At 43.6% G+C, this 13,775-nt stretch overlaps 1 protein-coding gene across 6 annotated transcripts in view; it reads left to right on the top strand.

Annotated features, from left to right (window-relative positions):
• Positions 1-13,775, top strand: part of MLLT3 (MLLT3 super elongation complex subunit) — a 388,749-nt gene that overhangs the window by 331,155 nt on the left and 43,819 nt on the right. For 5 of the 6 annotated variants that reach the window (XM_073666190.1, XM_073666162.1, XM_073666170.1 and 2 more), the window contains one exon: positions 10,508-10,655. In XM_073666190.1, the coding sequence (XP_073522291.1) occupies positions 10,508-10,655 (148 nt within the window). The remainder of the gene's footprint in view (positions 1-10,507; positions 10,656-13,775) is intronic. The other variant, XM_073666179.1, reaches the window with a different exon arrangement.

The following is a 13,775-nucleotide window of genomic DNA, read 5'->3' as shown; positions in this document are numbered from 1 at the left end:
TTCAGAAGTGGAAAAGCTTTTTCAGCGAATGGAAGAAGCTATGTGTTATGGCAGAGATGCAGTACTGGACACTGCTTCAATTCTGTCCAGGGCTCAGGCTTCGGCAGTCACGATTAGAAGAGCTCTGTGGCTTAAACAGTGGACCGGGGATGCAGTATCCAAACAGGGATTGCTTAGTCTGGCATATAAGGGCGGTCAGCTCTTTGGTTCAGATCTTTCGGAACTAATTGCCAAAGCTAAAGCTAAGGATGTTACTCTGCCTGGGAAAAAGGCAGTGGCATCCACAGCCAGCAGGACAGGGCCCGGCAGAGGTCTTCGGTCCTTTCGGGCCAGGGGACGATTCAGTCAGCCTTCTTGGAGATTGGGTCGTCCCTCATCCTCCGGCAGATCCGCCCAGAAATCTTGTACTCCTTGGAAGCAACGGTCCCGTCAGGACAGACGGGAGGTTGATAAAAAGTCCGCTAAGGCTGATTGACGCCAGGGATCCCCCCGAGGGCTCTCGGGTGGGAGGTCGTCTGCTACAATTCGGGTCGATCTGGGCATCCCACATAGCAGACGCCTGGGTGACACGGGTTATGTCGGCAGGCTATTTCATAGAGTTTCATTCGCTGCCTCTAGACAGGTTTCGTCTGACGGGCATTCCGTCCGTGCCAAGACTGGCTGCCGCACTGTTTCAGGAGGTCGACTCTCTCCTACTGCAGGGTGTGGTGGTTCAGGTTCCTCCGGAAGACCAGGGAAAGGGTTTTTATTCCAACCTTTTTGTGGTCTCCAAAAAGGAGGACAAGTTTCGTCCGGTGCTGGATCTCAGGGATTTGAATATTTACGTCCGGACACGAAAGTTCCGCATGGAGTCTCTCCGATCGGTGATAGCGACCCTGTCGCAGTACGATTTCTTGGTGTCCATAGACATCCGCGACGCCTATTTGCATATCCCTATCGGCAGGGCTCACCAGCGTTTCTTGCGTTTCGCTATAGATCAAACCCATTACCAGTTTGTGGCCCTGCCTTTCGGGTTGGCCTCAGCTCCCAGGATTTTTACAAAAATTCTGGCTCCTCTCATGGCGCTTCTTCGAAGACAGGGGGTTACGATCCTCCCCTACCTGGACGACCTGTTCATAGTGTCACCCACAGCGGAGGAGGCAATAGCGGCTTGCGATCTCTCCCTTCAGTACCTGATGGACTTCGGGTGGCTGATCAATTGGAAGAAATCGTCATTGGAGCCAGCACAGTCCATTCTTTTCCTGGGGATGCAGTTTGATACTGTTCGGGCAGTTGTGTCCCTGCCTCCTGTCAAACAGACGAACCTTCGTCTTCTGGTCCAGGCTATGAGGTCGGCGCTGTCAATGTCCCTTCGGGAATGCATGCGCCTTCTGGGTCAAATGGTGGCAACTATGGAAGCAGTACCATTTGCACAATTTCATTCCCGGGATCTCCAGAGCCTTATTCTGACCCATTGGGATCGATCGCTAACTTCTCTGGATCGCTCGGTCATTATCTCCCGCAGGGTGCGAGAATCTCTTGGATGGTGGTTACGTCCGGAGACTCTATCCGTGGAGAAATCCTTCCTTCCTCCGAGATGGTCGGTGGTGACAACCGATGCCAGCCGGACAGGCTGGGGGGGAGTTTGGAACGACCTCTGGATTCAGGGAGTCTGGTCGCCAAAGGAGTCTTCTCTCCCGATCAACATTTTGGAGTTGAGAGCAATATTTCTCTGCCTCCAACATTGGACGGTCTTATTGAGCGGTCTACCGGTCCGGATCCAGTCGGACAACGCTACGGCTGTCGCGTACATCAACCACCAAGGCGGGACGAGGAGTTCCAGTCTCATGTCGGAGGTCTCTCGGATCCTGGTCTGGGCCGAGTCCAAAGTTCCAGCAATCTCTGCAATTCACATTCCAGGGGTGTTGAATATCTCGGCGGACTTCCTCAGTCGCGAGCAAGTGGACCCTGGGGAATGGAGTCTCCATCCAGAAGTGTTTCCTCTGCTGTGTTCCCGTTGGGGGACTCCTCAGGTGGACTTGATGGCATCCAGGCTGAACGCCAGGGTTCCGACGTTCATGTCCAGGTACAGGGACCCGGAGGCGGTGGCGGTGGATGCTCTAGTGGCCCCGTGGGGTCAGTTCAAGCTGATCTATGCGTTTCCGCCGATATTCTTACTACCTCTGGTGATCCGACGGATCAAACTCGAAAGGGTATCAATAATTCTGATAGCACCAGACTGGCCGCGGAGGACATGGTATTCGACGCTTGTGTCTCTTCAGGCGGCACCTCCGTTTCCGCTGCCCCTTCGCCCGGACTTGCTCACTGAGGGGCCCATTCGTCATCCGGACCTGAGGTCCCTTCGTTTGACAGCGTGGCTCTTGAGACCGAGATCTTGACCCGTCGCGGTTTTTCGCCCGAGGTCATTGCTACCTTGAGGGCGGCCCGGAGTCCAGCTACGTCCAGGATTTATCACAGAACTTGGGAGTCTTTCTATTCATGGTGTTCTGGATCCTCAAGAAACCCGAGGGTTTTTTCCATCCCCAACTTCTTGGCCTTTCTGCAATCTAGTCTGGCCAGGGGTTTGGCAGTTAGTACGGTGCGGGGACAGGTATCTGCTCTTTCCGCACTTTTTAGGAAGGCTATTGCCTCTCGCAGGGATGTGCGCTCTTTTTTTCGCGGAGTCGCACGTCAGTTTCCGCCACGGAGGGCAGTTGTGGCTCCATGGCGGCTTAATCTAGTCCTGGAAGCCCTTCAGCATAGGCCTTTTGAGCCTATGGATTCTGCTAAACTTTCACTACTTTCTTGGAAGGTGGCCTTCTTGGTGGCAGTCACCTCTTTGAGAAGGGTATCGGAATTGGCAGCACTTTCTTGCTCACCTCCTTTTCTGGAATTTTTTCCGGATCGCGTGGTGCTTCGTACTCGTGAAGATTTTTTGCCTAAGGTAGTGTCACAATTCCACATTAATCAGGACATTGTGTTGCCTTCTCTTTGTCCAGGACCTAAGAATCCAAGGGAACGGGCCTTGCACTCGTTGACTTAGTGCGGGCATTGAAGTTCTATCTTACGATCACCCAAGGTTTTCGGAAGTCGGACTCTCTTTTTATAATTCCGGCCGGTCGTCGGCGTGGTCAACGTGCTTCCAAAGACACGATAGCTCAGTGGATCCGTTCAGCTATCCTGGAAGCGTACCGGCTCAAGGGCGAGCCTTGTCCGGTTAAAGTTCAAGCTCATTCCACGAGAGCCATTGGCTCATCGTGGGCTTTTCGTCAGGGGGCCTCAGCAGCACAGCTCTGCCGGGTGGCCACCTGGCGCTCCGTTCACACCTTTACTAAGTTTTATAAGGTGGACGTAAGTGCTTCAGCTGATGCGGCCCTGGGACGCAGGGTCCTGCAGGCGGCGGTAATTTATGTTATCCCTTTACTTAGTTTTCCGTTATTTAGCGTGGTTTGCGCTCTTGCCTAAGTTTTGGGGTATGGAAGCTTCTGCCTCTATTTCCCACCCTTAAGTAGGTACTGCTTTAGGACGTCCCACTAAGTAATGGATCTGTGTCTCCCTTCCTTCCCTTCTGCTGCTGAAAGCCGGATTTTGGTAAGAACTTACCTGTAAAATCCTTTTCAGCGAAGGAAGGAAGGGAGACACAGCACCCTCCCAGGGCAGAAGTGTTTTTTTGTGTTTCTAGATGCAGCGCGTCTCCTTCCTGATGTCGATCTTCTGGACTGGGTTTAGCGCTCTACGGCTCTCCTTCCAGTTTCACCAGCTCTACACAGTTGTCAGGTCCAATGGGGTATGCCTAAGACTGTGTGTTTCTATTACATAACCTGTTTTCTCTCATTTCTGAAATTTCAGAAGGGGATATGTTGTTCTGCTGGTTGGTCTGCTCTTCCTTAGCTTGTGTACGGACTGATGAACATGGGAGTAGGAGGAGCCTATATACTGGAGGGGCCGGTCGTCTTTTTCCAATCTGAGGTGACTATCCTATGGGGCTCCGCCTACCCACGAAGTAGAGAATCTGTGTCTCCCTTCCTTCCTTCGCTGAAAAGGATTTTACAGGTAAGTTCTTACCAAAATCCGGCTTTCCCCCCTATAAGCCCTTAAAAAAATTAAAACTTGTGGTATCAATATGCTTGCTGACTGCTCCACTAGATGAGTTCATTAAGGGGTATAGTTTGTAAAATGGGGTTACTTCTGGAGGGGATCTGCAGTTTTGTAACCTGAGGGGCTCTGCCAATGTGACATGGAACCCTTAAACCATTCCAACAAAATCCACACTCCAATATAGTGCTCCTTCCCTTCTGAGCTTTGCACTTTGCTTCAAAAGTAGTTTTCGACCACATGTGGGCTATTGCCGTACTAAAGAGAAATTGCGTAACAAATTGTAACATTCTTTTTCTCCTATTACCCCCTCTGAAATTTAAAAACTTGGGGCCAAAGCAACATTTTAGTGGAAAAAATGGTAATTTTCCATTTACTCAGCCCAATGTTATACAATTCTATGAGGTTTCAAAATGCTCATTACACACCTAGATGAATTTCTCGAGAGGTGTAGTTTCCAAAATGGGGTCACTTATGGGAGTTTTTGCTGTTTTTCGCATGTTGGGGGCTCTTCAAATGTGACATGGCGTCCGCAGTTTATTCCAGCCAAAATGGTTCTCCAAAATTCAAAAGGCGCTCCTTCCCTTCCATGCACCCAACAGTAGTTTTCCCCAACATATGGGGTATCCATGCACTTGGGAGAAATTGGACAATAAATTGTATAGTCCATTTTCTCCTGTTACCCTTGTGAAAATGTAAAATTTTGGGCTAACGCAACATCTTGTGGTAAAAAGTAGGATTTTAATTTTTTCCTTCCAAATTGCTTTAACTCCTGTGAAACACCTGAAGAGTTAATAAACTATTGAATGTGTTTTTGAGAACTTTGAGGGGTGCTGCTTTTAAAACGGTGTCAGTTTTGGGTATTTTCTGTCATATAGGCCCTCAAAACCATTTCAAATAGTATGTGGTCCCTAAAAAAAAAATAAAAAATAGATTTTGGCCATGTGCCCACAATGCAGAAATGCTCTGGATTTTTCCTGAGCGTTTCTGCATCTCCCCTGGCAGAAAAAACCATGCGGATTGTACATGCGGATTGTACATGAGTTTTCCTGCCAGGGACATGCGGAAGTGAAGCGTTCTAAACATACATTTCCACATGCGGGTTGACAAGCGCTTTCCAAGCGATTTTAGCATCACTTGGAAAGTGCTTGACAACTTGGTCACACTATATAAATCCATGCAACCGGCATGGATTTATATAGTGTGACCATAAAGAATGTTTAAAAATAAAAAATAAATCTATACTTACCTTCTGATGGCCCCCGCAGTCTTGATTCCCTCTGTCCAGGCTGCCGGCAGATAGCGGTACACTGAAGGACCTGCCGACGTCAGCATCGTGTGACACGTCACATGACTATGACGTCAACGCAGGTCCTCCAGTCCATCGCAATCTGCCGGCAAGCGAAGACAAGCACACCGGAGGCCATCAGAAGGTAAGTATAACATTTATTTTTTATTTTATTCTTTTTTTCACAGTTTCTATGGTACCCGGGTCCGGAGGAGAGTCTCCTGTCCTTCACACCCGGGTACCATCCGCACATTGAAACGCATGGAATGTGCATCTACATATACAGTGATGCGGAATCCATCCATTCCAATGCAAGTCAATGGCGGCGAAAACGCAGCACTTCCGCAAAATAATTGATAGTGCTGTGTTTTTTTCCACAATGATAATCCACAGAGGAAATTTCCGCAGCATGTGCACAGCACATGGGGATTATCATTGGGGATCATGGCAGACCTTCTACCAAGTGTTTTTTAAGTGTATCTGCAGCGTTTTTGCCGCTGCGGAAACGCTTAAAAAACGCATCATGGGCACACAGCCTTAGTTGGAAAAACAAGAAATTGCTGATCACTTTTAACCCTTTTAACTTCCTAACCAAAATAAATTGTTTCAAAAATGATGCTGATGTAGACATGTGGTAAATGTTAATTATAATCACACAATATCTAATAAACATCTGATTTAAGGGCATACAAATTAAAAGCTTGAAAATTGCACATTTTCTACATTTTTGCCAAAATTCTGATATTTTCACAGATAAATGCAAAAATATATCGACCAAAATTTCCCACTAATGTGAAGTACAATAGGTCACGGAAAAACAATCTCAGAATCAGCAGGATCCATTGAAGCGTTCCAGAGTAATTACCTCATAAAGTGACAGTGGTCAGAATTGTAAAATTTGACCTGGTCAGGAAGGTGAAAACAGGCTGGGGATGAGGGGGTTACAGGGATTTCTAGATACCTTTTAATGCCCTTTATAAAGATCTATCTCTAAGCACTAACCTCTTTTGTTGTTAGCTTTATTTTAGAATTCCCTACTGATCTCCCTATCTTGCTAAATCTTAAATCATCTTTTTTTTTTTGTTGTTTTTTTGGTTCTTCCTGTGATGTGATTTTGAGGGGAGTCTCAAAAGGAATGTCACAGGAGGATGACCCTTTAGACACTTCCCAAAGGCAGCTTCTCTACCCCCTGAATCAAGATGACATTATGGGCTGGCGCTGTGATGACTTACCACATTCTGTCACCGCCATCCCCTTATGACATCCTGTTGTGATGGAGAAATGACAGTAGCTTCTGTGCCCGCATCATCAGTCGCCACCACTGCCATGGTTAGTGCTTCTGTCCCCGCTGCCCGCATCATCAGTCGCCACCACTGCCATGGTTAGTGCTTCTGTTCCCGCTAACTCTTTTACTAAAATGAGATGTCATCAGGGGGTCGTGATAAAAGCAGGGTAATGGACACCATCATAGTAGACATTTTTATCAAGTGATAATCATTTGTTTTGCCTGTAGTTTACAATAGTTAATATTATAGGACCTTTTCCCCTATTTTATGCTAAAGATCAGGAAACCAACTGTAAGAATTGTGTAAAATTTTTGAAATTTAAAATTGATTGATGTTTTGGTGGAACCTTTCTTGTTGCAATCCAGATGCTGGTAAATATCAAGAATCCACTTTTTAGCTGTTTTTATCATTTTTAGGTCATGATTAAAGATACGATCATTTGTCGGCGTTATATACCCATATACACAGGCCTCCATTAGTCAGACATGACCGAAAGATAGGAGTGTGAATAGAACCTTTATTCTAGTAATCAAGAAAAAGCAGCCAATTATTGTAACATATGAGTGCTTGTCTTTCTCACATTAAAATTCACCATTTTGTCAATCGGCATTGAAAACAGAAATTTCTCTTCATATGTAATAGGAGCTTGCAGAAAAGGAGAATCTAAAATAATTTGCCCAATTTAGTTGATGACTGAGAAGTGAACAGTGAAGTTGAAGGTTATGTTAACACTAGAGTAATCGTAGGCACGGCCAAAACACTGCATCAACAATTCTTCACCCCGCCTGACATATGTCTGCAGGAGGCAGGCACCTTTTTAGGAAACCTTGTTTATTCTGTCTGATTTGTGACTGGTTAGGCTGATGAATAACGTACACCACCGACTGTTTAAAGATTATATGATTGTCCCAAAGGTCCAAATACTGGTATCAACTTTAGGTTATTAGAACTCTGTAGTGGCCAGCTAGTTTTCACACTTCTCTCTCGCACATTCCAAAAGTAAATTAAAAATATTGCATTCCTATTAGATTGTCCCTATGTGTATGTCTGAAATAGGGAAAAATGATAGTGAGTGATGTGAATTGTGAGCAGATTTGGCTGGCCCTCAGGGGAACATGTGAATCCTCCCGGCAGCCCCTTTGCCAATGTTGGCATCCCACCTCTTGCATGATCAGTGCTCGGCACAGTACACATGATTCACTATATACAAAGGCAGTATGCTAATTTCTAACTAACTTCTCAGTCTATTATTATATAGAGGAATAGGCTGAAATGACATAAAGGAGCAGTAGTAGATTCTACAGTATCCTCCATGCCCCGGCGTTGTCTTCTCACCATTAATGCAAGGAGCCCTTTCCTGACAATCAGTTTTCAGCGTTTTTCTGATTCTTAAGGCCCGCTTCTGCTTTTGGCCTGCCATTTTTTTAACCATATGTACTCGGCTCATAGAACTAAGAGGGCCCATAGTTCAAGACAACAAATTAATACTGGAAAAAGTGTGCGTCCCCTGTTTTCTAGATATTTTTTAAAGCCAATCATCGCTTTCCTCTCTCCATGGGGAATGATAACTTCCAGCATTCCCTGACCATTACAGACCTTCACAGCCTGCTGGGAGTGGTAGTTTTTTTTTTTTTTTTTTTCAACAGATTGCATTTTACGGAGTATGATGGTGCTATATACGCAAAGCATAATAAAAAAAAAATTACAAAGGAGCTTTCATAAGATTGAGTTCACACGTAGTGGCTACAGCGCAACTAAAATGCAACCAAAACCTACTATGTGCTTTCACTTAAACTGCATGGTTTCCCAGCAAGTTCACCGTGATGTAGCTACTCCTTTTTTTGTTTGTTTTTTTTGCAGTTAGTAGGGCAACTGCATGTAGAACACATTTTTGCTGACCCTGTAGTTGTCATCTATCTTTCTAATGTAGTACCAGCCAAGAGTTTTGTCACACCTGCTCTTGTAATGTTGTTTTTTTTATTGGAATTTTTTTTGGAATGTGCTTATTATAGATTGATATAGACTGAAGGCAACAAAACCACAAAGAAACACTTTGGGAACAAGGAGTAAAGAAAGATGTGTGCAACAAAATAAAATGTATTAAACCTTAGATTCTTTAAAGTACTTACTTTGACGACAGTTTTACACCCCCTTGATATTTTCTCAAGCAGCTTCATCAATTAGTTCAATGGCTTTAAATTAATGAGTATGCCTTGTCCATAGTTAATTTGTGGAATCATTGGCCTTCAGAAAGTGTTTGTGACCATCAGGTGTGTTGTGCAGAGTCAGTGCTGGTACACAGTTAATGCAGTGCTGAGCCGTAACTATTTCACAACTGAATATGGCAGGAAACATTCAAACAGAAATGACAGTCCATCGTTACTTGGTAAGATATGAATATCAGCCGATATGGCATTTTCTAGAACCTTCGAAGTTATCCTCATGTGCAGTCATGAAAAACATCAATACTAGGTTAAAACTGGCTCTCAAGAGGACCACCCCTGGAAAAGACCAAGAATGACCTCTGTTGCAGAAGATGAGTTAATCAGAGTTACCAGTCTCGAAAGCATTGACAACAATTCAAATAATAACCCTCATAAATGATGCACAGAAATCAAGTAGCAGACACATCTCAACACCCCCAACCAGAGGAGACTGCAAAAAGCAGGCCTTTATGGTTGAATTGCTGCAAAGAAGCCACTACTGAGGACTGCAAACAAGAAGAGACTAGTTTGGGCCAAGCAACACATGGACTGGGTATGAGATCAGTGGAAATTTGTATTGTGGTCTAATGCAGTCTTCCCATCTCAAGTCCTCAAGGCCCACCAACAGGTCCTGTTTTCAGGATTTCCTTAACATTGCTCAGGTGATAATTCCATCACCTCCACAGGCAATAATTCCATCACCTGTGTAATAGTAAGGAAATCCTGAAAACATGACCTGTTGGTGGGCCTTGAGGACTGGAGTTGGGGAACCCTGGTCTAATGCGTCCGAATTTTAGATTTTTTATATCAAGTTCCTAGTCTTTGTGATATGCAGAAAAGGAGAGCAAATTGTTTCTAAATGTATGGTGCTCACCATGAGCGGTGAAGTGTGATGGTGTGGGGGTGCTTTTTAGACTAACTGTTGGTGATTTATTCCAAATTCAAAGTTCACTTACCCAGCATGTCTACCACAGCATTCTGCAATTACATCCAATTTGGTTTGCACATTGTAGGATCATCATTTGTGCTGCAACACAACAATGACCCAAAACATAACTTTAGGCTATGTAATTGCAATGTGACCAAGAATGAGAGTGATTGAGTTCTGCGTCAGATCACATGGCCTCCACAATCACCAGACCTCAACCCAATCGAGATGGTTTGGGAGGAGTTGGACCACAGAGTGAAAGCAAAGCAGCCAACAAGTGCTAAGCATCTCTGGGAAATCCTTCAAGACTGTTGGGAAGCCATTGCATTTGACTACCTGATGAAGCTGCTTGAGAGAATGCCAATAGTGTGTAAAGCGGTCATCAGAATAAAAGGGCAGGGGGGTACTTTGAGCACTCTAAGGTTTAACACATTACCTGGTTTGTTTCACAACTGGTTATTTACTCTTTATTTCCATATGTGTGCCTTCATGGTTTACTGCCTTCAGTCTCCATCTAAAATGTGCATTTTCCAATAAGACCAAGGAAAACCATTGCATGAACAGTTGTGTCCAAATTTTTATATATATATATATATATATATATATATATATATATATATATATATAATTTTTAATCAACAATGAGCAACAAATATTTTAAGCACAATGTAGAAAACAAATTATTTTTGCCCATTGCACGTGTCGACTAGAATGTTAATTTTCTCAGGTTTTCTTATGTCTTGTCCAGGCTCTCTGCGGTCCATAATGAAGGACTTACATTCTGATGACAATGAGGATGAATCCGATGATGCAGAAGACAATGATTCTGAGAATGAGAGGACTATCCACATGCATGGAGGAAGCCGGGCACGCAGGTACGTTAATGCATGTCATTAATTTTTCTTCCTGCATCACATGTAGTTGTAACAAATATATCAAAAGTCAATTATGATAAACTATACCAGGGTGGTAAGAAAACTGTGTGGTCTTAGTATTGTCTTTTAACGCTGATTGGCTTACTTCATTTTCCTCTCAAAATATAAGGTATATACAGTTAGGTCCAGAAATATTTGGACAGTAACTGAATCTTCGTGATTTCAGCTCTGCATGCCACTATTTTGGATTTAAAGTGAACCAACTGAGATGGAATTGAAGTGTAGACTTTTTGGTTTGATTAAAGGGGTTGAACAAAAATATCCTGTGAAATGTTTCAGAATTGCAACCATTTTTCTACAAAGCCTCCTCATTTCAGGGCTCAAAAGTAATTGGACAAATTAATTTTATCATAAATAAAATGTTCATTTTAATGCTTTGTAGAGAATCCTTTGTAAGCCATGACTGCCTGAAGTCTGGAAGCCATTAACGTCAACAAACGCTGGGTTTTCTCCTTTGTAATGCTTTTCCAGGCCTTTACTGCAGATGACTTCAGTTGTTGCTTGCTTCTGGGCCTTTCTGCCTAAAAGGGAATCTGTCACCACTTTGGAGTTATCAGACCGCTACTATGGCCATACAGGGTATAGAAAAGTAAATCTATACTTACCTGTATGGCCCATAGTAGAGAGATGAGAGAGGCCTGTAACTGACCTCATAGGTAGACCTCAACTATGAGAGACAAAATGAGAAAACAAATCCTGAAAATCACATTGTCTGTCTGATTTGGAAAGAATTTTTTTTTCAAATTTTGGTGGAAAATAATTATTATGAATGGGGCCATGTATCGTGAGATTTTGAGTGCAAACCTCCTTCCATCAGCAAGGGCATTGAAGATGAAACGTGGCTGGGTCTTTCAGCATGACAATGATCCCAAGCACAATGCCTGGGCAAAGAAGGAGTGGCTTCATAAGAAGAATTTCAAGGTCCTGGAGTGGCCTAGCCAACCTCCAGATCTAAACCCTATAGAAAACCTTTGGAGGGAGTTGAAAGTCCGTGTTACCCAGCGACAGCCCCAAAACATCACTTCTCTAGAGGAGATCTGCATGGAGGAATGGGCCAACATACCAGCAACAGTGTGTGCCAACCTTGTGAAGACTTACAGAAAATGTTTGACCTCTGTCATTGCCAACAAAGGATATATAACAAAGTATTGAGATAAACTTTTAGAATTGACCAAATACTTATTTTCCACCAAAATTTAAAAAAAAAATTCTTTCCAAATCAGACAATGTGATTTTCCGGATTTGTTTTCTCATTTTGTCTCTCATAGTTGAGGTCTACCTATGATGTCAATTACAGGCCTATCTCATCTTTTTAAGTGGGAGAACTTGCACAATTGGTGGCTGACTAAATACTTTTTTTCTCCACTGTAATTCGACACGACCAGTAGTAACACTGGTACAATGGCTGGTGCGTGCGTCCTCTTGCAACCGAAAGTACTACTGAGTTTAGCTTGTGAATGTGGTGCCTACAGATTTTTTTGCTGCCTGGAATCAACTGGATAAAACCAGGTTTTCAGCTGAAATGGAAGATGACATCGTTTCAACTGAGCTAGGTCTACTTAAGGAGTTCCCAATATTTATGTAGAGCATAATAACTAAAATACTGTGTGCCACCGTTCTTGATGGCTGTTGAGATTGCTTTTATAATATGTATCCTATTTTTGTATTATGTCCTGTTTATATGATGCATGTCTAATAAAGCATTTTTACAGTGACAACATCACCATTTTTGGCGTCCATTTTGGCTTTGGCCCCTCCCCCCTTCATATAATATGCATGACGACTGGTGTATTATCAGTCCTCTCTTTTGAGCAGCAACATATATATGTACTATTTTTTGTTGCTGTGGTGCTCTTTCAGTCATATTTTGATCCACTTAAGGAATGTCTAGTTGAACTTTGCACCAACAAGCTTGTACAATGCCATCCAAGAGATGATTACAAGGAATTGTTAGCACTGGCACTCCTGTTCGTTTGTTTGCCGGCAAACCCAGATGTAGACATAAACACTCCAGGCGCCTACCATCAGGCCCGATGATTTTCCAAAGTGATGTACTCTCTTACTACTCTTAACATGGGAAAAGCCCATGCAGTTCATTAAAGGGTATCTGTCACCCCATTGGAGCATTTTTAGCTAATATGGGCATACAGGTTGTATAAAGCTGAAACTAGTCATACCTGTATGCCTCCTTGATGATGCCTCGCTCATAAAAATCATCTATTTTCATTTTGATCTTCCAGGCTATGGGACGTATGCTGCCCGGAAGAAGACTGGCTTCTTTCTCATTATACTAGCTTTATCCTCCCCCTCTTCCATGCATGCCTCTGACGTCAGGTGCACGGATGGAAATCTCGCACTTGTACTTTCCGCCTGCCGTCTTTCCCCGTGCGCTATTCAGAGCAGTGACTTCAATTTTCTTGTGCGCAGGCGCCAAAGAGTCACTGTCGCTGCAGGTCCCAGTGTTCTTCGGCGCTCAAAAAAGTTGCACACCCGACTTGCAATTGTCACCGCTAAAATATAGATAAATAAATAAAAACTATACCTTTTTGGTATCTGCGTACTCGTACTGACCTGGGGTCATATTGCCAGGTCAGTTTTGCCATATATTGAACATGGTAAATAAAAACCCCAAAAACATTGTGTAATTGTTTTTTTGTTTTTTTTTGCAAAACACGCCCTCATACAGCTATATGGCTGGAAAAATGAAAAAGTTATAGCTCTTGGAAGAAGGGGAGGAAAAAATGGAAAATCGCCCCTGGGGGTGAAGGTGTTTTAAAGAGCTTTTGAGATAATTGTCCAATGTCCTTTGAAAAAGAGGCAGCTACATATGAAAGAGATGCAATTCCTAAACCCTTACTCCAATTGGGATGTGAATACCCTCAAATTAAGGGTTCATACTCATCTGTGTTTAAAACTGACGAGAGCCATCAGATAAAACATCGGATTGCACTCTGACTTAAGATGGTTAACGAATCTGTTCATCTGCAATTTTTTTCTCAGCTCTGTTCTGACTGAGGAAAAAATCGTAGCATCCTGAGGGTGTCCAGTTATATTGCATGA

This window comes from Phyllobates terribilis, unplaced genomic scaffold (assembly GCF_046119375.1).
Source record: "Phyllobates terribilis strain yellow unplaced genomic scaffold, ASM4611937v1 Scaffold_1__5_contigs__length_1240528914, whole genome shotgun sequence".
Classification (NCBI taxonomy): Eukaryota; Metazoa; Chordata; class Amphibia; order Anura; family Dendrobatidae; genus Phyllobates; species Phyllobates terribilis.
The sequence above is the reverse complement of the archived record's forward strand: the minus strand, read 5'-3'. Positions and strand labels throughout refer to the sequence as shown.